Source organism: Watersipora subatra, chromosome 4 (assembly GCF_963576615.1).
Source record: "Watersipora subatra chromosome 4, tzWatSuba1.1, whole genome shotgun sequence".
NCBI classification, from domain to species: domain Eukaryota; kingdom Metazoa; phylum Bryozoa; class Gymnolaemata; order Cheilostomatida; family Watersiporidae; genus Watersipora; species Watersipora subatra.
The window spans coordinates 63933365-63960303 of NC_088711.1; the positions used below are offsets into that span (position 1 = coordinate 63933365).

Sequence of the window (26939 nt, forward strand, 5' to 3'; positions counted from 1 at the left end):
AGAGAGAACATGGCGACAAGGAGAGAGGACATGGCGACAAGGAGAGAGGACATGGCGACAAGGAGAGTGGACATGGCGACAAGGAGAGAGGACATGGCGACAAGGAAAGAGGACATGGTGACAAGGAGAGAGGACACGGCGACAAGGAAAGAGGACAGGTTGACAAGGAGAGAGGACACGGCGACAAGGAAAGAGGACAGGTTGACAAGGAGAGAGGACAGGTTGACAAGGAAAGAGGACAGGTTGACAAGGGCTCGAAGACAAAGTAGATCATCATGACTCACTCTGGTCCAGACCAGCTCCTGAGCAACAAAGATAAGCATTTTTAGTGAAATTAGTGATCATTTCAAAAGTGAATTAAATAAAAAGTGAAAGATAATAACAGCGGTGCAAGAAACGTGCAAAAAGCCAAACTACGATTAACATTAATGTCGAGTGTTACCTGAAGCTACGGCTGCGGGGCCGAGGAAGAGGAGAAAGGAGGGCAGAAGAAGTTAACAATTCCTCATCAAGTGCTGGATTACTCTCACTACTGCTGAACCGTTCTCTGCAATCTGCAGCTGCTTGGTCATGGGCACAGAAGAAAGGGTTGATCCTCTCCACTGACAAAGTTGGTGACTGTAAAGGAGACTAGATATATATTGAGGTTCCTAGAGAAATCAAAGAGCCTATAGAACATGGAAATTTCAATGAGATAAACCTATTCGGTGTTACCATGTACGTGTGTTGAACTACTGACATGTCATGGACTGCATGGTACCTTAGTAACACCTTCGCACGGACACCATTATGCCTCAGATGGAAAAACAGCAAACTTAGATATCTTGCTGTTAACTTGTTGATCTCATATGTTATTTGTGAGAGAACAAGCATTTCAAAGCCGCATAAAGTGAAATCTCGACATAAAACACGAATCCAAATATGTTGTATGTTGGGGCAACTACTTCCCTAAGAATACACAGAATGCCGCAGCTCAAACACGATAAATATTTCAGTTAATTACATAAAACAGTATTAAACAAACACACTACATAATACTATGTAAAAACTAAATGATATGAAAGAAATTAAATAAAACAATAAATGAGGCTTTCATTATCAATTATTCCTCATAATATAGAGAGGCGAAAGTAGGTGTATCCATGGCCATATATCAGACAGCCGGTGTTTAACTAGAGGTGCTCATAAAGATATGGACTAGTCTAAGCTAAACTACGTGAACCTGAGTTTAACTTAGCTCATGGTCCTGGTCTTTGTATATTTAATAGATATTACATTTTATCTTCGTGTCCAGATTATTCATTTTTCATCATTTTAGGCTTTCTCTAATTGAAGCTCTTCTGACAATAAGTGGATGGGTATCCACTACAGATTTTTAAAAGAATTTATCCAAAGATGTTTGTTCATGGTTTCTATAATTTCCTGTGTTAATTCTAGCATCGCTCTCATCTGTCTCCCACCATTATGTCATCACTACTAGCCCTCCTGCTAGTCTTCTTGGGGAACTGATTTCTAATTAAGAAAGGCATGAAGCAATGTTTAGTATCTTTCGTACACCGTAGATCCATGCTAAGTAAAATATATCTGCATACATATGTACTGATGTGTATGAAGGCGGCATTTTGAAAAACTTCAGAAAATACTTGCAGTGTTGGGTCACATTTGCACAAAATTACATCTTACGTTGAAAAATATTATGTTAATGTTCTTGAGGGAGGGATTTTACTGTATTTGATAAATAAGCTGGGCAGGTGAAATAGGCTGTAACTTGAGCCTCAGTTCCATACATACTAAAACAGGTATTGAAAGTCTAAACAACAGACGTGTTCATCTATGTTAAGCCAGTATCATAAGTGGGTTAAAATGAAAACAAACAGCACCACAGTTCATAGGAGGGTGAGACGTAAGAGACGAAGAGAGATAAACAAAGAGAGGGAGAGGCGATACTAACGGGATTTGAACCGGCGGTGGTTGTACTGTATCCCGATGAGGCAAAGCTGCCTCTCCGGCTTTCAGCCGTCCTACAAGAAAACAACCTTCCATAAACATGTAGTGCAAAACAATTTTTTAGGAAAACAAAAACATTCTGGTTAAACATTCTGGACATACATAGAGCTTGGCAATGTAATAGAAGATGATGAGACTCACATAAAATGAGGCTTGAGACACATAGAGCCACTGGGTTAATGTAGAGCAACATGAGAGATACAGACAGAGAAGGAACATGAGGAGCAGCATGGAATATATGACTTACGAATGTCTTTTGAGACTGTGTAATAGAGTGGTCGGAGTTCTCAGCTCTACCGGACTCGCTGCTACAAAAATACTTTCATTTAGGTGACAATGTTTTGTGGATTTAAAAGCCAACAGAAGTTAAGCCTGTGCAGATTTGTCACAAAAGAGAACAACTTCTGATTAGTTTCACAATCTTGCTAAATGACAACTCCTACCAGGTAGCCGGTTATGACAAGTACACTGATTACATGTGAACACTGATTACATGTGAACACCGGTTTTCATGTGAAAAGGCGAACCAAAGAGCTTTGTGGAGTCTCAGTTTTAGGAAATTTATATAATTCCATAATATTGTTGCCTCTAAAATGTTACAGTTAAGGCGCTATTATTTAAAAGGATGACAGGAAATGACTTTGTCCAATTAAAAAATTATTGGCAGTAATTATCCAAAAATGATATGAACTTTGGTGACATTTTGCATATAAATTGACAACACCAATTTCTACCTACTGACTATTTTATTCTGCCCAACCAAAGGCGCGACACGATAGTAATACTACAACGACTTGCCTGTATTAGCTTACTATTTGAGAAAAAAAAAGGAATAACAAGGATGTTTCAAAAGAGCAGCTTGTGGCACTAAAATCGCTGCAGGACAGACAATTTAATTGTAATCAAAGATATTTGTTTCATGGAATAATTTAACCATTCAGTGCACTTGCATGTGTCACTGTCTATAACGTGTTGCTGTCTATCATGTCTCACTGTCTATAACGTGTTGCTGTCTATCATGTGTCTCTGTCTATAACGTGTTGCTGTCTATCATGTCTCACTGTCTATAACGTGTTGCTGTCTATCATGTCTCACTGTCTATAACGTGTTGCTGTCTATCATGACTCACTGTCTATAACGTGTTGCTGTCTATCATGTGTCACTGTCTATAACGTGTGGCTGTCTATCAGGTGTCACTGTCTATAACGTGTTGCTGTCTATCATGTGTCACTGTCTATAACATGTTACTGTCTATCATGTCTCACTGTCTATAACGTGTTGCTGTCTATCATGTGTCACTGTCTATAACGTGTCGCTGTCTATCATGTCTCACTGTCTATAACGTGTTGCTGTCTATCATGTGTCACTGTCTATAACGTGTCGCTGTCTATTATGTGTCACTGTCTATAACGTGTTGCTGTCTATCATGACTCACTGTCTATAACGTGTTGCTGTCTATCATGTTTCACTGTCTATAACGTGTGGCTGTCTATCAGGTGTCACTGTCTATAACGTGTTGCTGTCTATCATGTGTCACTGTCTAACATGAATATGCAAGTTTCTGCTAGATTAACCGAAGATTAACTGGTTCAGACCAGTTATTAATCGCGATTAATTTTTATAATCGCTGTGCAGCTCCAATTATGAGCAATAATCAGTCTATCATTATCTCCATATTTCAAAAGTTAGCAAAGTTTATTACCATTTAATTGTTTGCTTTGTCTTTAATAAACTTGTTTAGATTTTATTAAAATAGCATTAGAAAAAATTCAAACAGCAATTTCCTTTCACATTTTCACAATATTTGCTTATATGAAATAGCGCACAGGCAGCAGCATAGCTGTGTAGGCAGTAGTAAAAATGCATATCTGGATGCATGTGAATCAACCATTTTACAAAAGGTAGAGGTAAATAAAAATTTGGTCTTTACACAAATGAAGTATAAAAAGATTATTCTCGTATGAAGTTTGAAAGGTGTCAGCAAAGGTGACAAAATAATAAATACGTTAGTACAAAATGCTATAAGTGGGAGTGGCACTTACACAGTGAGGCCTGTGGTGATAGACACTGAGGGTGCGCTGCGGAGAGCTTCTTAGGAGTGCTACCTGCGGAGCGACCACTGCGACGAATAGAGAGGTGTAAAGACACGAGGAGACAACTATTATATTACTATATCATACCATATTTGTAATAATGCTGTAAAGCTCTCATACAATTTAAAACAAGCTATTAAAATACCTAAATCAATATATATTTTTATCAGCAATTTAATTTCATCTTTTAATATGAAAGGAGAAAACATTTTTTCAGTTTTTGATGATTACAAATTCAAGTTATGCTAGTATCAGAAGAGAAGCTGGACATGATACACCTAATAGGAAAGTGTCAGGCGATCACTGAGTATGCAATAGTTAATCAACGCAACAACGATATCTTCCAGCAATTCAGCAGACCACTACATTGAAGAATGCATGCACTACACTAACAAATGCATAGCCATGTAATTATTTATGGAAGTTGCTGCAATGATGTTGCTCGAATGACTAATGAACTTATAAAGAACATGAGGTAACTGAGAGTGACAAGAAATAAATATAAATGTTGTAATATGTTTACATTTAATATAGATAAAGAGACTATTAATTCCTGATAACAATAATACAATAAATAAATATAGTTAAAGGTTGACTTGCAACAAAATTCACATTACAGTTATTTGGTATCATAAGATTCACCATGTCTTACTTTGTTGTGTTGGTGCACAATATGTGGGAATGTGATTACAAACTCTTAAAAGCTAAAAAACGAACAGCTAATCGCAGCCACACGAGACCGCCGTAGTTTGGATTCACTTTCCAAAACGGCTCAAATGGGACGTAGTTGTTACAGGATGGCTTCTGTTTACACTTTCATGCAATCTTATTCGTCGAAATATTTTCACAAATATACTTCACGCATTCAATAAAACCATGTCTATTGTTCTTACGCGTCTGTTTTATCGTCATTGTAATGCTGTCACTTTAAGCACTAACATCTTATAACTTACCGTAAAAAATCGTTAAACTTTCAACCCTTAGCTCGAAGGAGTACATATCATTGTCTGATAATCATGACAAGCCTGTTGGTTACTTGTGATAATCGAAAAGTGATGCAAAAATTATTGTCGAAGTATTGGGTCACATGATCAGATTATGACTTGACGATTAGTCCAAGCCGAAACAAAACTGTAAAGTAGCGAGGATCTATATTTGATACGGGTCTTTGGTAAACCCGAAGTGTTTGTCATAAACTAGTGCTACAATAAGTTTTATATTGAGCTTTTTATTGGCCTTTCAATTCACGTGAGAACATCACGTGACAAGACGATAACCAAACTGTAATCAATACGTCAGATAAATAAAGAGATTCCGATCTACGGCGGATTTTCGTTTTGAGCTTTTAAGAGCTTGTAATCACATTTCCACGTATTTGGCACCTACAACACAACAAAGTAAGACATGGTGAATCTTCTGATACCAAATAACTGTAATGTGAATTTTGTTGCAAGTCAACCTTTAAGATATCTCAGCAAATGGCTCAGTAACAAATGTTTCAAGTTGTATCTGAAGTAAAAAACACTCTGCATGTTGCCTATCTCTACCTGCATCCAACTGAACTCGATAACTCACCTGCTCCTTTTAATCGCTGACAGATCTCGCTACAATAACAATGACTAGAATTAGAGATGGATACGAAGTTCATTGTACTCATGACTGTAACAGTTGAAACGGTTATTTCTCCAAACCTTTAAATATCAAGAGCAATGGATGTATAGCTGAACATCTCCTCTTACAACTGAACTAACTTACTCAGTAGACTATGTCTCAAGTTATTCACAACATCATACACCCAACTTAGTTAAACACTCACTTTAAATCACTATTATGTATGTCTTGTATTGTCCTATAATTATCATGGTATGTCTACTGATAGAACAGCTCAATAAATTAAATAACACACTAGACACCCATACTTATCTAACATTTATTCAGAATACGTTTGCAATTTTTTTACATAACTTTTACAGTCAAAACAGTCAGTTTCAAACGTAGAGAACGACTTTCACAATTTTGGAGCTAAATTTACATGTACTACAGGTAAGCAGAAATACAAAAACAACAAACACACAGAGTTAGACAGAAGTGACTGGTTTTTTGCCTTCAAAAGCGAGAAGTTCAAAAGAAATGAGCAAACTAATAAAAACAATTTATGAAATACGTTATGAGTCTGAAAGGGTTGAGATTGCATAGAAACTGAGGGGCTAGTTCTACTTACCATGCTAGAAGAAAGGTTGGGAGCCGAGTGTCCGAGTTGCAAATTACGCATCCTGAGAAGGTTGGATGTCTCAGAGTTATAGCTGAAGCCTAATAAACAGAATGACAAAAGTTGAGTAAGATTATCAGAGACATAGAGGAACTTTAAATGTATATCAGAGACATAGAGCAACTTTAAATGTATAACAGAGACATAGAGCAACTTTAAATGTATAACAGAGACATAGAGCAACTTTAAATGTATAACAGAGACATAGAGCAACTGTAAATGTATAACAGAGACATAGAGCAACTTTAAATGTATAACAGAGACATAGAGCAACTTTAAATGTATATCAGAGACATAGAGCAACTTTAAATGTATAACAGAGACATAGAGCAACTTTAAATGTATAACAGAGACATAGAGCAACTTTAAATGTATAACAGAGACATAGAGCAACTTTAAATGTATAACAGAGACATAGAGCAACTTTAAATGTATATCAGAGACATAGAGCAACTTTAAATGTATAACAGAGACATAGAACTTTTAAAGTATAACAGAGACATAGAGGAACTTTAAATGTATAACAGAGACATAGAACTTTAAAAGTATAACGGAGACATAGAGCGACTTTAAATGTATAACAGAGACATAGAGCAACTTTAAATGTATAACAGAGACATAGAGCAACTTTAAATGTATAACAGAGACATAGAGCAACTTTAAATGTATAACAGAGACATAGAGCAACTTTAAATGTATATCAGAGACATAGAGCAACTTTAAATGTATAACAGAGACATAGAGCAACTTTAAATGTATATCAGAGACATAGAGCAACTTTAAATGTATATCAGAGACATAGAGCGACTTTAAATGTATAACAGAGACATAGAGGAACTTTAAATGTATATCAGAGACATAGAGCAACTTTAAATGTATAACTGAGACATAGAGCAACTGTAAATGTATAACAGAGACATAGAGCAACTTTAAATGTATAACAGAGACATAGAGCAACTTTAAATGTATATCAGAGACATAGAGCAACTTTAAATGTATAACAGAGACATAGAACTTTTAAAGTATAACAGAGACATAGAGCAACTTTAAATGTATAACAGAGACATAGAGCAACTTTAAATGTATAACAGAGACATAGAGCAACTTTAAATGTATAACAGAGACATAGAGCAACTTTAAATGTATATCAGAGACATAGAGCAACTTTAAATGTATAACAGAGACATAGAACTTTTAAAGTATAACAGAGACATAGAGGAACTTTGAATGTATAACAGAGACATAGAACTTTAAAAGTATAACGGAAACATAGAGCGACTTTAAATGTATAACAGAGACATAGAGCAACTTTAAATGTATAACAGAGACATAGAGCGACTTTAAATGTATAACAGAGACATAGAGCAACTTTAAATGTATAACAGAGACATAGAGCAACTTTAAATGTATAACAGAGACATAGAGCAACTTTAAATGTATAACAGAGACATAGAGCAACTTTAAATGTATAACAGAGACATAGAGCAACTTTAAATGTATATCAGAGACATAGATCAACTTTAAATGTATAACAGAGACATAGAACTTTTAAAGTATAACAGAGACATAGAGGAACTTTAAATGTATAACAGAGACATAGAACTTTAAAAGTATAACGGAGACATAGAGCGACTTTAAATGTATAACAGAGACATAGAGCAACTTTAAATGTATAACAGAGACATAGAGCAACTTTAAATGTATAACAGAGACATAGAGCAACTTTAAATGTATAACAGAGACATAGAGCAACTTTAAATGTATATCAGAGACATAGAGCAACTTTAAATGTATAACAGAGACATAGAGCAACTTTAAATGTATATCAGAGACATAGAGCAACTTTAAATGTATAATACATACAAGACTGATAAAGAGAAACACAATCGGTATATAGAATGGGAGATTGACTCTATTAGAATACGGTTGGCATGGAGCGTTCAAACTAGCTCGCTGGACACTCGCCCATTACTGACGCACCAAGAACTCCATGGCGAAAGCCTATATTATCATGACAAGCTAGAACACTTACTCTGAGAAGAGGGAGGAGTGATTGTGTTGAGGGCCTGTGATGAGTGACTATGAGGCATGCTGTCTCTCCGTCTCCGTCCTTTCATATCCTCGCTGAACGTACGATGGAGTAGTCGACGGGATGCGAGTGATGGTATTTCGCAGATCTCATAGAACTTACGAGGAGAGGGAGAGCGAGGAGGAGTGGAGACATGACTACTCATTGACACTCTGTGGAGCGCTGCAACCTAAAAAAGACAATAAATGTCATTAGTAAGCAGTATTTATTTTCTACTATGCATAAGCGTAACTAGTACTGACAGCTGATTACATAACAGGAAGTACTTATGAATGACAGATCCAATAACTTTGCTAACTCATTTGTTTATTTTAAGTAAACGTGACAGGTCATATCATTTTTAATACATATGAGGTCGAATCATAAAATCGTTTTTAGCCATATGTAATAGGGAAATTTCTCATCTTTTGAAAACTGTTTCAGAATTGAAATCGAAGCAATTTAACCTGAGATACAGCCTTTTATCGAAGGTGGTGTTGGTCAATAAGGTCAACACAACAAGCTGAAAAATTGGTCTTCAACGTTGATGGATTGGATTTTAAACAGTATTATTTGTTGACGTTTAAAAATGTCATAGCATGCTGGGAATGACTTGGCTTCACAAAAGTCTAAGCCACATGGACAAGTTTCACGTTGGGAGCCTATTGTGCACTATATGAAATGCCTCATTTGTATTGAAAATGATATGACCTGTCACATAACTATTAGGCTATCTGTACTACGAAATCTATGGCTAGCCTATTTCCAGTCTATTTTCAATCTATATCGAGTGTCTATATCTAGTCTGTACCTCATCTATATCCAATCTATCCATACACTATGTGTTCCTACCAAAAAGTTATGGGTGACATATTGAATTTTGGCTTTGTGTTACGGATTAAAACAGAATAATCAGAGCCCTCCTGAATTACTAATTACTAAGTAGATGCATGCTCTAGTGGTTGATCAAGGAAATACATTTTAGTATTTAGTTAACGAGCTGCAACAAAGCAGTGGAGCAGCTCCAGTCAACGTAGTCTTATCACTCTGTGTGAACTTCAATGACTGCCTGACATACAGTGTCTCATCATAAAGAAAAGGGTAAGTTGAAAATACAATCTCACAAAAGATGAACTGCAGCTCAATCAATGAAGTTAATCAAGGACAACAATGGCTCGCGGTTGGAGACCACTATATCAAGGCAACAGTTGCGATTGCAAACCTGAAGGGCTGCAATTGAAAAGCCAACACCGGTTTGCAGCAAGTCTATTTCCCATCTTATATACTCCCCGATAACACTTTGAACTGTAAATTCAAAAACTAAGATTACAACGCGATTTATCAAGAAGCAAAAAGACATATTACATCAATAAGAATATACCATTGCTCGATTTTTCATGAATGATGTGTTCTAGTGAACGAAACTTTAGGAACCTTTCTCAGAGATTATCCGGACTTGAGAATATTAACATATGTTAGTAAGAAAAGTTTTTATTTATACTGTGAAGTTTGAGACTATAGCAGAGCATGAGCATTATTAGCAGTAGTAACAGTAGTAGTAGAAGTAGTAGAACAATTCGCTAATCAGAAATTACAATAAATCATATAGCAGAGTTATTCAACATTTACCGTATTATAAATACAGGTAACTATATATGACCTTTATAAAAAGGATGAAATGTAGTGCATGCATCAGGGCCGACAAGTAGAGGCTGATAATGAACCTTATATCAACTGTTTACCCGTTGCTTTAGTACTTTTTAATGATGACAATGGTCAACTGATGTTGAACACGAAGACAAACCAGTACTCTAAAGCTTCAGAATGACTGCATTTTCACCCTTGTTAACAATGTCAAAAATTTTAATATAGAACCCTTGTTCTATATTAAAATGTCACCAGCTAGCAATGACTATTCACAGCCAAATTATCTACTAGAGACAGAATATCTATTCGTATGCATATAGTAGCAGTTTTCAACCTACTGAGAATTGAATCACATTCAATCCATTTGGCCTATACTTGGGTAAACAGAGAGAAAAATCAATGCCGAGGGTATTCTCATTAAGAAAAGAAAACAACTCCCAAACTACAAATATCTATACATGTAATATTAAATGGCATATACCATTTTATATACTATTACACTCACTTCATCGTCTTCATTGTGTGTACTAGATGTATCAACCTTCTCCAAACCCTGTATTGTATGCATGACTACCTCTCGCACGTGAGAGCTGTGGATAGAGTGCACATGGATTAGTTCAAACTCGGTAAGACGCGCAAACTCAGCCAATGACATCTTCTTTGGAAAATATTGACAGCAGTCCCCCAGACCCTGTGAGACCACCAGAATATCTCATGTAGAATGAGACTACAAAGTGGGTCAGCTAATCAGCCAATCAGACTTGAGAGTGAAAGTGACCAACAGTCAACAGATAGTTGCTATTTTCAGCTGCTGAATTGGGCGACAATAGGTCATATGACCGATAAACAGAGTTGCACTATACCAATGTGCCTGCAGCTGTTGCCTAACAAGTGCAAGATTCTTGTTGATTTTCGTTAACAACATTTGGAGAGATAACCCCTCTCTTGTGAGTTCACACGCGCTGCAAACAGCATTGTCCTTTTGATGAATTTCTGGGTAACCAGCATCACACTTTTTAAATGCTTGCAAATGAGAGGTCGATAGATTGCTTAAATAGATGCAACTCGATGTACAGCTCTATCTATCGGCTCTATCGGAGCAAAAATGTTTGAAAGCGCTCTAAATTAACCAATGCAGACACAAGAGGTGAATTCCACATGAAAAGCTTCCCACAATTCTTGAAGAACTCTCCATTCAGAGTTGTTGGTGACTATCTAAGCGATGGCAATAACCTTAGAATCAAATAATGCATTTACACTAGGTGGGAGATAATCAGGCGATTTGCAACTGAGAAATAGGGATTGCTTCGATAGGATTTTGTAACGAACAGTCACAGCATTTGATATGGCAACATTGCCCAGGCCAGTTGGATGCAGCTGAAATTAAAGGGCATGTGTAAAAAATAATGGCTACACATTTTTGGAATGGGCCCAGTTTTCTGTCTCCGAATATAGGTTAGGTAAACCTGATGTTTGCCTAGAGATGTTGATGAAGTACAACATTTATTCTCACGGCACAGGTCTATGACAATATACCTATACGCTATTTTCCTTTGTAATAATAAACACTCACTGTTTAATAACTATACATCTTGACTATACCACAACCTATATATTCCAAACAAATGAAATCAAAGCAAGGTTGGAAATATTTCAAAAGCTATCAATGCGTGGGACAATGGTTGAAGGACACCTAGACCAACCTTAGAATGAAGAAAAGCGTAAAAAGGAGACATAGCCTCAGCTGCATCTGCCGCATTATCCCTTGGAGAGTGAAGAGGAGAACCGCTGCCCTGACTGGACTGGTCACACTGATCCAAGGACCCCTTTCTAGCTACCTAAAGGAAATGAATGACTAAATACATTACAATGATGGGGTCCTTATGAACTAATAGAGCTGCAGTCTTACACATCAAATGACAGGCTACCCTAAAGAGACACAGAGTCTACAGCCCACTTTAACAATTAGTGGTCCACTTGATTGACAGTTCTACATGTCATAGGCCGAGAGTTGGACATTCGACTTGCGCTATGTTTGCTCATGATGACAACCGGTCTAGCGTATGAAGCTCAGTCTATAGTCTATAAGTATGAGCTGTCTAGGGCTTTCTTTTATAAATATCTAGCTCCGCATCACTCATCTAGGACCTTATCTATCGAGTCCCACAGGTCAAAACAACAAGACACAGTGAAAGAATTATAAAAGTCAACAATGCAGTCTGTTGGGTGTCCAACATATTGATTTCTAATAAGAAAACAGAGACGCGAGCTTCCTCTCACCTGCCATTGGTCAACGGTGAAAGAAGGTTCGAATTTTTCTCAGCCGGTACAGCATAATTTAACCAAAAACAAGTTTATTTTTCTGAATACTCACAATATTCTATTTGTTTCCTGTGAGTTCGTTACCACAGCAACTTGGATAAACTTACGCACGACTACCTAACCCAAGACCATCTTACGCAAACTGACTATACCAGCAGTAATTATCCCTGTGTCTTTACCCATAGCAACTAACTATAGATAAAATATATAGCTAGGATGATAACGCAAACAATGCAAATCTAAACAATCCGAAGTAGATTTTACCAAATTCCCACAAAACAGCAAATGCATGAATAGTTTGGTTGCAATAGATTCGTTAATGTGAATCCCAGGACCATGCCAACCTCCCGATGCAAATAAATAAATATTATATATTCTGATGGTAGAGCTCTATAAGTACGTAGTAACCATAAATTAATAATGACAATTTCAGAGTTTGGCTTACGATGGCTAAAGCAATCTATTACCTGCGGCACTGCTAGGTCTTTACTAACAGGAAGTATCGCCTCCTCGCAGACTGGCTGTCGCAGAGAATGGCGACTTGAGCTCTGCCTTACAACTTCCTCATCGACTCCTGAATCAAGATCACGTTGGTCAAGCGTCGACTCAACAGTGCTCGCGTATCGTTCCATTCTCACCGCCACTGTCCCATCGACTATACATGGCAACGATGGTTCAACCGTCGAGGACTCGGATAGCGCAGCATTCGCTTTTGCATCCGACATGCCCCCAGAGAAAAGGCAGACTGCGCCAACTAGTTGGTGAGAAAGAGGCTACTCAACAGCCTCTTCGAGGTTTAGCCAAGCTGCTATGAGCTGCAACGTAAAGAATTCACTGCATATGAATTCTGTCATACAAAGATGGTACGCTTTTGTTCAGCATTAACATAAAGACAGAGCCTTGACAATGCCTCTTACATATCCATGTAATCAACAATCTTACTGGCAACTGACACACAGCCTCCGAAATCACCTATTAATCACCGGGTGAAATGGTGGATGTGTCATGTCATGACTTGCCAATGACCTGTCAAGCGAATGCATGTGTTTGCAGCAAATGTAACAACTACAGTGATACTCATGACCTGCCCAGGCAGAATTATTCTAAGCTAAACACATGTCACATCAGAATACAAATCAAGGCTATTAAAAAATAGGCCGGTTTTGAAACAATAAATACGCGTTCAGTCTGGCGACATGTTTGCGCAACCAAGGCTGCAAAGCTTTGCCATCTTTCTACAAAAAATTAACAGGCTGCGGCGCTTCACCATCTTTTCACAACAAATTAAAAGTCTGCAACACCTCGCCATCTTTCCACCACAATTTAATTCCGGTTACGGGAGATGCTTTTCACAAAATGGACAAAGACCTGCAGAAAGAAATTGTGCAATCAGTTACAAAAGTAAAACTGATCCCTAGCATACACACAAAAACAAACATAGTCCGGTAACTGCGATTCCACACAAAAGAGTATCCTTCGCTTAAAAGGTGGTCTTACACAGTCATCTGCTCCTCGTTGAGTGTCTTAATATCAACGCAGTTATTAATAATGACTCGGTCTTATTGGATTATAGTGCATTTAGAAGCAAGACCTCATCTAGCCAGCATTGATCAAGTTGAACTTAACTCAGTAAAAGCTACTTAATACTATTGGAAAAGATATAACTGTACCAACTCATGGGAAAGGGTTAAGTTAGAATACTGCAGTGTGCTAAAACAGCAAAGAAGAGGTGACCTAGGGAGATGTGCACTAGTGAACAATTAAACTAACCTCATGATGAAGGACTTGCATCTTATGATATGATAATCCAGTTTTAGGGCATCATCCTCATCTTGAGCGACTATGGAGAGAACACAGGCAGCTACAAGGAATAGAAGTGTAATACAAACAACACCTTCTGTAGGACTCGTCGGACATAGGATAAACTGTTTCTTCGAAATTCCAATGTTTTGTTGCACGCTTGAAAAGGACTAAACAAAATATAAATTGCCAGTAAATATATATAATAGAAACCTAAAATTTAAACACACAAGCCCTAATCACAACTAAACAGTAGTAAATGTAACAGCTCAGTATGTAATAGTTTTAATAATGACATTTTCTTCAGTAGCTCAAGCTTTCATTGGACAGCATGTCATACATGTAAATATCTACTCCACAATACGCAAACTGACTGAGCATCTTTGTTCAACTACTAGCTAAAAATATGGGAAGGTGCATCAATATGCGTAAAAAATTCAAACTAAACACAAAACTTGAAGCAACCAGAAACCTGAGAGGCTAACGAGCAAGTTTAGCTAGGCGAAACCTAAATCTAAAATTAACTGTTACATAAACGTTACTGATTATTACATGTCCTACTCAAGTTGACTCAATTTCGAGAAATGAATGTAAGCCAGTGTAGCAACTGGGCACTTCCATCCCAAAGCTAGCTTCACCCAGTCTGATGTTACTATAATCACAAAACTTTAGAATTGTGACTTCATATGGAACCTTCAAGAGAGGATGTCATGGTCAAAATCAATCATGTCATGATTTATTTAGCAGACGTATGGTAATAGCTAAAAGGGCCAAGTTTATTTTAACATAAGTGGCCCAGAAGCCAATGAGCTCATTTGCTAGACAAATATGATAATAGCAGAACAATGTTTGTCATAAAAACAACCAGAACGAAGTTTAACAGAAAGTGTTATCTGCAGCTAATGTATACAGAGGTTTGATAGATCCTATCTAAGGAATATACAGGAACAGCTTATATCACAAACTTTAGAGCAAAATCTATCGTTATTTAATTTTTCAGTTAATTGTATCAAACTTGTGCACGAAGAAAGAACGACCAAAGCTATTGGAATAACATTCGCAGATTTTACAATAGTCAATTATTCACAATAACCCTTTTTCGGTACCAACTAAAGCGATATTTAAGAAACTGCAACATAATTTTTCGCATGCACAAAGAAAAAACCTATGAACAGTAGCACATAGTATTTTTAAAGATATTTTGATTATTATAATGGTCCTATTCATAGCGAATTAAAGCATAGCAGACTCGATTTTGTGTAGAGGCTAGCAGATTTTGTCAAGTGCAAAAGTGCGACACTGTGCGTAAATAAATGTAACAATGTAAAATTGTGAATATATTTGTATATATAGACTTGGGAGTTTTTTCACTGCTCAGTTTTATATGCAAGTGGTGCAAGTAATATCTGGAGTTATATAAAATGATCAAATGTACCATGACGGTGATCAACCTGTCCTGCATGTTGGGTAAGAACTAGTGCTGGGCACGAGTAGTAATACTCGTTGAACTCGCGGGTTTATCTTCTCTCGAGTATCGGGTTCGGGTTTTGACTTTAGAGTTCGGGTTTTGGTACGCGGATTCGTCGGGTAGTGTGAACAAAAACTCGGTCTATTGCATCCTGCGCTCTTAGTCTGGGCCCACAGGGCATTTCTGTGTCATTTTTGCTAAGGAGGCACGACAATAGGGTATAACGAGTCTTTAATTTAATAGATAGAATAAAGCATCTCATACCTTATTTACCAAACCTACCGGAGATATTGTAGTCAAGCAGTGATTACTTGTCATTAAAAGGTGAGTAGAAATATTTCAATCAAATTTTATTTGCGCAATTAGCCAAATCGGCTTCGTAAACAAATCTATGCCTTTTTTTAATACGGCGTGTGTTTGCTTTCACCGATAACACATAGGTCCTTAGTCTGTTTCCGCTATCGCCTTGTTAGAAACTGCGATCAGCTTCGCGGTAGTAGCAGTGAAAATTTAATAACTCTGTTTAAATTGATTACCACAGCTAGCTATTATGGATTACATAATTCATTATAACCAAGTTTTACTAAGCCAACAAGCATTACTAACGGAAAAAGCCGATAAGGTAAAATTTTTTTTATGAGATTTGGAGCACCATCTACAAAAAAATCAGAGAGGTCCATTGAACATGCTCAAGTATTAAGCTACCATAGACCCTATCTTCTGCCACCTGTTGACACGAAAATTCCCTGTGGCCCCAGACTATCTTGACTGTTTAACAATCCGCCTGTTAACGCTGCGAGTACGAATGTCAGTCGATAAAAACTGTGAAAAATGATAAATAAACTGAAAAGAAATATAATTGCTTTGTAAATTTGAAAATATATCTGTTTAGAAAATTTAAGCATAAAATCCATATCAACAAACCCGATACCCGAAAAACCCGTAGGCAAAGAAATACCCGAGCCTAGCACTACTAGCTAACCGATACTCGAAAAACCCGAACAGAAGGGGGCGGGTCTAAACCCGTTGACCAAGAAGTACTCGTGCCCAGCACTAGTAAGAACTGATAAGTCATGTGAGTGTCTGCTAAAAAAAACAAAGCAATCTATATATTTCACATTATATCTGTCAAGATATAACATCTGGTTGACTATCATCTTTAAACATACCTGCCAACTCTCACGCGTTGGGCGTGAGACTCACGCATTGGGCGTGAGACTCACGCAATCACCCCAAAGAAAAAATGAAAATGCGTGGGAAATGTGTGAGATTTTGCCCCAATTTCCACAATTTTATATATACTATCATTGATACGTCAATTGCCCCAAAACCAAATCTCACGTATTGCCCCACTCTTGGGTTGGCAGGTGTCTTTAAACTTAATAAACTGTATTTAAGCGAGTAACAGTGATGATCGCATACACATATTCTGGCATGAGCTGCTATGATTACCTTCATAAATGATGATCAAAAGATCGAAATGACCAGCTGCATGAATATCCATCTCCCTTCTCTTTAATTACTTGACCATTTGCATGACTTGCACCTGCCGCTGAATGTTTTACTAATTGCACTTTGAAAATATTGTTTGACAAATCTTGTGCAAGCTGAGGTGCAAATTCTTGGCATAGAAAATATGTCTCCTATCCCTAGGCAAAGTTTATAAATTTTCTACTGTAAAGAAACAACCACTAACTCTATGGAGATTCAGCTGGTACAGTGCTTCAGTTTTCATATTCAGTTATATTAATCAGATTACCAGACCAGCATAGCAGGATGTCATATTTTTTCAACTCTAAATCGCTCGTCAAATTCATCTAATGTGATAAGATGAGGTAGTGAGAATTACCAACAACAAAGTTACTTAGTGTAATTGCAACATAAGACTGGCAGCAACAAACAGTAGTGCGTAAATTATCAGGCGCACAAAACATCTTTTGACGCCAGAGCAAATCTAACATCAACTTTTAAATCAATCGTTAGTACACCTACCAATTATATGCTTGCAAGCATCCTACGTTCTCAGTTGATCTAACACATTTCAGCTAACAGAGTATAGCCAGTATAGTAACGGAAAAAATCACCCATTCGGTTTAGCGGAAGCGCATGAAGCGAATTGTGGGCAAACCATAGACGTATAACGTAGAGACAAATGAAAATGCTTTTTTTTGTTTGAGCCACGAGGGAACAAATCCATATCCGATATCAGCCTTTGTTTACATTGTACTTCAGAAGCGTGTGACGTTTTCGAGCCTTTGCTCTTTGGTAAACGCAAAACTGCTTTCACGCCTATTGGATCTAGACGCGTGATCAACTCAAAAAGGCAGGGCGGGGGCAGGGCTAGCAACAATTTTGATCATCTCATTGGAAAAGAGATGATTGAAATTGAAGATAAAAAATTGAAAAGAACATGAGTAAGAAAAAGGTTTGAAAACAGAAGTACCAATCTAGTAGCACTTCTTTTCACTGAAAATTGAATGCCACTATAGGACATGACCTAATGATAATGAAGGCTTAAAATAATTAACGTAATTGAACAAAACCTAACCTAAGTAGTTGATTCAACGGGTTAAGACAGACAACATTTATGCACCTTATGTCAAGGACAACAAAACAAATCTAAATAGAATGAAGAAAATGTTAAAAATGATAAATTACGGAACATAGTTTTAACAACAGATAAAGGATTCAATATTATGCAAAATTTGCAAAAAAAAACCATGGAAAAACTATTAACGCACAAATTAGGGCAATGAGCACACAACTTCAAAGACAATGACAACCATGAAAGACAACAAATTTTTTTAGCAAATTATATCCGAGTTATAAAGTGAAGTCTACTATCAGGATGATCTAGGTGGTGAAAGATGTATGTTCGATTACTTCAACACATGCTTTAAATACCTTAGCATACCTCGCTTACCAATACCTTGCTTTTGGTGTGAATAGCACTTGCATCACAAAGCCGTTAAATGAAAATCAGTTGCTTTACGGGAAATCTGATTTTAAAGAGTTCATGCTTCGGAACTATGAACGATAGAAAAGTAACCACTCTGAAAATCTAACTTTAAAAGCATCACTAAAACATCAAATAAACTGAATTAATTATGCATGTAATTAATTACAATGTAAGGTTGACAGCGATAAAGAAAAATAAAATGAGGCATAATAGACATGGGATAAAGGAGTGATGGCTAGTGGACCATGATAGAAATAACACACAAGGAGAAATCTGACACGGTAAAAAATAATGATACATGATTTTTGGAATATAAGAATTTGTCCATAGATGAAAAAGAACCGAAAATATCCTGAGCATTGGGAAGACAACTACAAGGAGTCTGCTAATGGCCAAACATACATTCTCATCACACTTCGCTATCATTGAGTTACTCAATTATAATTCACAGTAAACCAAAAACTTTACTAACATGCACTATAACCAAACATTAGGCTACTTATGAAATACATAAATTTGGGTTTGCTGTGCAATTGTATATTTCCATTGTAGTATGTTAACACATATTGCACACTACCATCAGTACACATCAAATAATGTACACATGCACCACCTAAAATACATATACTAAATGATCTTACAATTTAAAATATTTTCACAAAAATTTAAATTGAGAATTAAGAATTAAATTATTAACCTGAAAACATGACAATTAGGCAAAAAGCCTTTCAAACTATTTGAACAACAGATGAGTGGTCTACCAAATATAACACAGCCTCTTACTAGAAAATTGTTCACCCAACAATAAAAGATTACTCATAGTCACACAATAAATAATATGGTCATGAGACAGGTGAAGGAATGTCAACATGACTGCTATCTATAGTAAAATAGCGTGTGAGGAAGTGACAGGCCCCTACAAGTGTCTCATATCACCTTCAATGTCATACACCTGCTCTTTTACACCTCTCAACCTACTCCTCAGCTTCAATGACTGTCCGGCTGCCTTCCTCACCCTTTGTAATGTTACCAGATCTTGCTGGCCAGTCACTACTCTCTTGTCTGATTCGATGGCCATCTACAGAACACAGCGTATAGCGTATATTCTATACGCTATACGCTACATCTCACAATGGCCCAAACTACGGCAGAAAACTTCCTAAAACGTGCTGCTGCCACTAAATAAAGGGCATGATAGGTCTGAAAACGTGTAATACCATCTCATATATTGTGTTTTATCAAATTTGTAATCTCAGTCAAAAGAAATGAGGAAAAGGTATAGCCAGGGGTCACACATCTATATGTACGAAAACCCTCAATTCTGAGTTGATAGAGATGATGTCAGTAGTATTCACTTAGCTAGTACCAAGTGAAAAAATAAAGTAATTTTTTATTATGTGATATATTACACAATTTATCTTTTTTGTTTATATTTTACTTTACGCATTTAGAGAATTTTAAACCAGCTAATGGAGAGGTAGATCTGCCATATGTAATCCAAAAAGTGGCCATCAGGATTCGAACAAGGACAAATATTAGAAAAAGCAACTCCTCACTAACAATACCAATACCTTATATAATTGTTTCTCCATGTCCTTGAGCTGTTTACGCAACGATTTTATGTCATTTTTGAAACCTTCCACCTCAAACGCTCGCCTCTTCTCCAAATCCTCATATCGTGCCTTCATAATCTGGTAACGCTTGGACATATTCTCCGTTTTGTCCTAAAGACGCAGAACAAAACTTTTGTGATAAACAACATAATGTGGTCAGCAGATGGTCTATCCTATCTGCAACAGTCAGTAATATAGAAAACTGTTTTAAAAAGCTGCAAGGATTCTTCTACTAAGCTATGCGACTTAACATACTGTGTACTGAGCACCCTCAACAGAACTTAACATACTGTGTACTGAGCACCCTCAACAGAACTTAACATGCTGTGTACTGAGCACCCTCAACAGAACACAAGGAAAAGTGAGAAACGAGAAAGTTTAAATAAGGTTTACCTTATAGACATCAGACTTAACATGTTCCTTTTCCTTGTATGCAGATATATCATCTTCAAGTGAGATAACCTGCTCTCTGTACATCTCAGACATTCTGGTTGTATCCTCTATCTCCACCCTCAACCGCTGTCACAAAACAGCCATGGTTACCGATAAAAACAAATCATTGCATCACTGTATAATGATGTGAACCAAACGATCAACTGTCCAAACCAAATTTGGAGTTGTGTGCACAATAAAGTGACTAATGGTGTTTTTGTAGGAAATCATTACCTTACTAATAAGATTCTGGCAAACTGCCTGATACTTGTGCGTATGTATGTGTACAGAAGCCAGTGTCACTTAGATGTCTGGCAGCATGCGTTTCGTTTCATTATAAATGTGTGAATGAAATTTGAACAGAGAGTCCGTACGATCACTGTTGTCTCAATTTGACAATAACGTTTAGGGATTTTAGGAGATCCGAGGATTGAATCAGCTTACAATGAGTAAATAAACAATCAGGAACTAAAATTTAGCGAATAAAGCAAGACACTTACCTTAGCTTCCTGTCGGTATTTCACAGTATTATCAATTTTCAGCAAATGATCACTTGACACATTTGGCTGGTTGACACTAATATCTGGGTTGTCTTGCATATTGACATTAAGTCGACCTCGACATTTGTCCAGCTCTAATACCATCTTGTTTTTCTCCATAGCCCAGTTATGTGACTTTTCATCCCACTCATTCCTACACTTGAGCATGCTCTGGGTGCTTTCGTACAGCAGGTCTTGTGTTTTGTGCAGCCTACAGACACAATACGACTACTACCGACCGCTCTACTTCAAACTGTACGCTTAACGTGTCTCCTATAAGCAGCATAAACCATAAAATTTTTTCAATGAGCTTTAAAAAACAACAGCGAATGTCTAGGCATGTAAAGTATGGCGTACTAGCAACTGTGTACAAAACTGCAACCTGCTATGGCTGTCATATCTCAATAAGCAAGTGTCAACCATACTTTTCACTTATGACTTTTAGTTTCTCAGCATCACGTTGCCTTCTGGTCTCCTCTTCCTCTTGTTTTATCTTCTTATCTTCTTCTAAAGCTTCTAAAAACTCCTTGCCCCACCTGCATCAATAGTCACTAACATGTCACATGCCCTACCTGCATCAATAGTCACTAACATGTCACATGCCCTACCTGCATCAATGGTCACTAACATGTCACATGCCCCACCTCCATCAATAGTCACTAACATGTCACATGCCCCACCTCCATCAATGGTTACTAACATGTCACATGCCCTACCTGCATCAATAGTCACGAACATGTCACATGCCCCACCTGTATCAATAGTCACTAACATGTCAAATGCCCAACCTGCATCAATAGTCACTAACATGTCACATGCCCAACCTGCATCAATAGTCACTAACATGTCAATGCCCCACCTGCATCAATAGTCACTAACATGTCACATGCCCCATCTGCATCAATAGTCACTAACCTGTCACATGCCCCACCTCCATCAATGGTTACTAACATGTCACATGCCCTACCTGCATCAATAGTCACTAACATGTCACATGCCCCACCTGCATCAATAGTCACTAACATGTCACATGCCCCACCTCCATCAATAGTCACTAACATGTCACATGCCCCACCTCCATCAATGGTTACTAACATGTCACATGCCCTACCTGCATCAATGGTCACTAACATGTCACATGCCCTACCTGCATCAATGGTCACTAACATGTCACATGCCCCACCTGCATCAATAGTCACTAACATGTCACATGCCCCACCTGCATCAATAGTCACTAACATGTCACATGCCCCACCTGCATCAATAGTCACTAACATGTCACATGCCCCACCTGCATCAATAGTCACTAACATGTCACATGCCCCACCTGCATCAATAGTCACTAACATGTCACATGCCTTACCTGCATCAATAGTCACTAAGATGTCACATGCCCCACCTGCATCAATAGTCACTAACATGTCACATGCCCCACCTGCATCAATAGTCACTAACGTGTCACATGCCCTACCTGCATCAATGGTCACTAACATGTCACATGCCCTACCTGCATCAATAGTCACTAACATGTCACATGCCCTACCTGCATCAATGGTTACTAACGTGTCACATGCCCCACCTGCATAAATAGTCACTAACATGTCACATGCCCCACCTGCATCAATAGTCACTAACGTGTCACATGCCCCACCTGCATAAATAGTCACTAACATGTCACATGCCCTACCTGCATCAATAGTCACTAACATGTCACATGCCCCACCTGCATAAATAGTAACTAACATGTCACATGCCCCACCTGCATCAATGGTCACTAACATGTCACATGCCCCACCTCCATCAATAGTCACTAACATGTCACATGCCCAACCTGCATCAATAGTCACTAACATGTCACATGGCCCACCTGCATCAATAGTCACTAACATGTCACATGCCTAACACCTGCATCAAAGGTCACTAAGCATACTCGAATGTTAAAGTCATGTTAACCTTTTAGCTGTTCAAAGATAAAGGTATGAATTCAACTTTGAAGGCGGAGAAAAAATACAACAGCAATAATACACAACGTAGCAACGTGTGTATTGATATACAAAAGCTAAACAGCAATAATATACAACGTAGCAACGTGTGTATTGATATACAAAAGCTAAACAGCAATAATATACAACGTAGCAACGTGTGTATTGATATACGGAAGCTAAATAGCAATAATATACAATGTAGCAATGTGTATTGATATACAGAAGCTAAACAGCAATAATACACAACGTAGCAATGTGTATATTGATATACAGAAGCTAAACAGCAATAATATACAACATAGCAACGTGTGTATTGATATACGGAAGCTAAACAGCAATAATATACAGCGTAGCAACGTGTGTATTGATATACAGAAGCTAAATAGCAATAATATACAATGTAGCAATGTGTATTGATATACAGAAGCTAAACAGCAATAATATACAACGTAGCAATGTGTATATTGATATACAGAAGCTAAACAGCAATAATATACAACGTAGCAACGTGTGTATTGATATACAGAAGCTAAATAGCAATAATATACAACATAGCAACGTGTGTATTGATATACAGAAGCTAAACAGCAATAATATACAACGTAGCAATGTGTGTATTGATATACAAGAACTAAACAGCAATAATAGACAACGTAGCAATGTGTGTATTGATATACAGGAACTAAACAGCAATAATAGACAACGTAGCAATGTGTGTATTGATATACAGGAACTACACAGCAATAATAGACAACGTGGCAATGTGTGTATTGATATACAGGAACTAAACAGCAATAATAGACAACGTAGCAATGTGTGTATTGATATACAGACGTTAAACAGCAATAATATACAGCGTAGCAACATGTGTATTGATATACAGGAACCAAACAGCAATAATAGACAACGTAGCAATGTGTGTATTGATATAAAGACGTTAAACAGCAATAATATACAGCGTAGCAACATGTGTGTTGATATACAGGAACTAAATAGCAATAATATACAACGTAGCAACGTGTGTACAGAAGTTAAATATAGCAGAACAAAACGTTTAAAGTGACATACCGCTCCTGGTCAGCTAGTTGAGACTGCAGTGCTTCTATTTGTAATTGAAGAGTTACTTGATCTGGTTTCTGTAATTCCTTCCATTTAATGGAGCGGTTCGATGCAACTCTCTCACAAGACAGACCTTGATGATAAAAGAAACGTCTGAGCTAACTTTGACTCATAAAGCTCCTTTTAAATAAAAATGAAAAAGGTTCTGATGCTGACAGCTGCAGTTTCGATACCATGATTTTGCTAACCATCTTGTACCACTGTAGAACTCATGACTTACATAGAAGGCAACTCCAAATCAATCCTACAGTAAACTTTCAGTTGGTGGCAGAATAAATAGAAACGAGAGCAGCTGATTGGCTGTTACACTAACAGATATGTTGGAGCAACATGAAGCATGCAATGGAACCCAATGTAAAAATAAACTCTCAATTTGTCAAGTAACCAAATAGTTGAAACATTCAAATCATGACACAAACCCAAAAGTTACAAGTTGCTCGGTGTCTGTAAATGTACCTGCTAGTCTGCTACCGCGAGACTTCCTGTGGGACGTTTTGTCTACTATGATTGGTTGTTCAGGTGGTTGCTTGAAAAAATAGGACACCTCACTGTCCCCTGAACAGCCCTTTAGCGCGAGCAGCTGCTGGATTGTCCGTTTGTTTTCCATATCTAATGCCTGTGGCAGCACTAACATGTTTCACATACCGATATATGAAAAAGATGACTGGTCATTGAAACGTACTCATTAGTAAGATCGCATACTGTGTACTCTAAAAGCATCCTGCGCCATCTACAGGTAGCTATGGCATTTCATACAATTGATTGTAAGACTATGCACTGACACTACAGTTTATTGCTGGGCCTTGGGCTGACAGAAACGGCAGAAAAAATATTCCTAAGCTGTCAAGAAGGGCTGGTGAGGAGACAATAAATTTTACCAGCATCAGTGACTGCAATACCGATTCTCCGTCTAATAAGAAATTATTTTATTTTTTTCAGGATGTAAGACAAGATGACTTTTAAAATACAACACTGTCTATTTCTACCCTTTTATTTATGGCATACGTACACAAAACTCTGAGTAAATGAGGCTGATGTACGAGTTGCTACACACACAGCAGTACAGTACATTCCCCAACCTAGTCTATTAATACATCAATGTATTTTACATATTACTTGCTCTCTCTTTACGTTTGTATACTGTTTATGGAAGCAAATAGTAAAAAAAATGCTTTAAAAAGTTGTTTTCTTGAGTTGGAATAGATTAAAACTATTTACATTAACTATAATGGCAAAATAGCCAGATTTTGAACGAATCCCTTTTCGAACATGGCTGAAACCTGTAGTTTGACTGAAGTTGATAAGGTGTTGGAGGGAACTACTGTAACAGTAATCCCTTGCTTCTTTGCCATTTAACTTTCGCGATTTCATTACTTCGCCGTGTAAAAATATTCGTGAAAAAATTTAAAAAAACATTAAAAACAAATAATAACACAATAATAGAATACATAAATCGCTCTCATACTCGAGACTAGTGAGATCCCTCCGGAAGGATACTTTGATAGCAGCTGCTGCAGTTCGCTGTTTTTCTTGTTACGTTTTGTAAAAGTGCAAAGTGCTTGTAACACGCTTCATTATGCCTCTTGAACACCCTCGACTCTTCAAAATGCCTTTAATGAATTTAAACAAAGAGAAAAATGCTTAAAATTCATGAAAAAATGATTTCATTAGATTGATTTTATCGGTTTCTAGTTCGCAGAACTTCATTTATTGCGAGAGGGAGGAGACACTCGTACTGACTAACCGCAAAACTGGCGATATTACTGTAGATCAGCATAAATCTATAATATCATGACATATAAAGTCAAATGACGATAGCGGAGTGACAATAATTCAAGCACCCTTTAAACTTGCATGTTTATAACCTGAGAGACCTCATAATTAGAAAAAAGATAAAGAATGTTAACCGGTATACAATGAATTTTAAATAATCTACCAGATGTTTTACGTGATTTGCATGAGTTAAAGAGAAAACAAGCAAAATGGTGACACGCAAAAGCCTCTCCTATACCTTGAAGCTATCATTCTCAGCGTACAGCTGGAGAATCTGCTCTCGTTCTTTGAAGAGAAAAATCTGCATGTCACTGAGCGACTTTTGAAGTTCTGCAATTTCCTCATTTCTTTGTCGAGTCTCACACTCGAGACGATGTTCTTCCTCATGTGATTGACTGTACGCATCTAATCTCTTCATTAAACTCTCCTGTTCACTCTCATAATCTCCTATCTTTTTCCGATAAAAGTCGAGAAGCTGTCGGGATGGCCTCACATAATCTTATAAAACATAGGAAACTGGCTAACAATTTTTTTACGAAGCCATATAATAGAATAATATAATATAATAGAAAATATTTCCAGTATTAACCTGAGCCCAAGAGTAATAGCAAACAGATCAACTATAGCCAAAACGGCATCAACTCAAATGAAGTTTTCTAATCATCAGATCAACTATCTAGTAATTATGTAGACTGCTACTGTAGATGCTAGTAATCAATCAAAACATTACTATGCCTGTTTACGGTCTACTAAAGCATGTAAGATGTCTCACCGATATGCTCGTCTCTGATGATTGATGCCATTCTCACATTTCTATGAGTTTCAGATGAAGTTATAATTCGAAT

The 26939-nt window shown here is 37.2% G+C and overlaps 2 protein-coding genes across 7 annotated transcripts in view; both read right to left on the reverse strand.

The window, feature by feature from the left end:
- LOC137395128 (microtubule-associated serine/threonine-protein kinase 3-like) overlaps positions 1 to 17765 on the reverse strand; it is a 44747-nt gene extending 26982 nt beyond the window's left edge. For 5 of the 6 annotated variants that reach the window (XM_068081936.1, XM_068081935.1, XM_068081934.1 and 2 more), the window contains exons 1-12: positions 17667 to 17765; positions 14177 to 14267; positions 12874 to 13221; positions 11788 to 11922; positions 10590 to 10775; positions 8402 to 8627; positions 6322 to 6410; positions 5676 to 5704; positions 4050 to 4126; positions 2255 to 2315; positions 1952 to 2021; positions 443 to 618 (exon numbers count right to left, since the gene is read on the reverse strand). In XM_068081936.1, coding sequence (XP_067938037.1) covers positions 443 to 618; positions 1952 to 2021; positions 2255 to 2315; positions 4050 to 4126; positions 5676 to 5704; positions 6322 to 6410; positions 8402 to 8627; positions 10590 to 10775; positions 11788 to 11922; positions 12874 to 13131 — 1307 coding nt within the window. In that variant the 5' untranslated portion in view covers positions 13132 to 13221; positions 14177 to 14267; positions 17667 to 17765. The remainder of the gene's footprint in view (positions 1 to 442; positions 619 to 1951; positions 2022 to 2254; positions 2316 to 4049; positions 4127 to 5675; positions 5705 to 6321; positions 6411 to 8401; positions 8628 to 10589; positions 10776 to 11787; positions 11923 to 12873; positions 13222 to 14176; positions 14268 to 17666) is intronic. The other variant, XM_068081933.1, reaches the window with a different exon arrangement.
- A 1395-nt stretch (positions 17766 to 19160) lies between these two features.
- Positions 19161 to 26939, reverse strand: LOC137393704 (coiled-coil domain-containing protein 77-like). The gene is made up of 9 exons (XM_068080362.1): positions 26867 to 26939; positions 26333 to 26592; positions 24778 to 24937; positions 24271 to 24394; positions 21643 to 21753; positions 21179 to 21428; positions 20640 to 20765; positions 20205 to 20357; positions 19161 to 19711 (listed from the first exon to the last, which is right to left on the reverse strand). Exons 1-9 carry the CDS (start codon positions 26895 to 26897, stop codon positions 19550 to 19552), a joined length of 1377 nt encoding a protein of 458 aa, XP_067936463.1. The 5' UTR covers positions 26898 to 26939; the 3' UTR covers positions 19161 to 19549.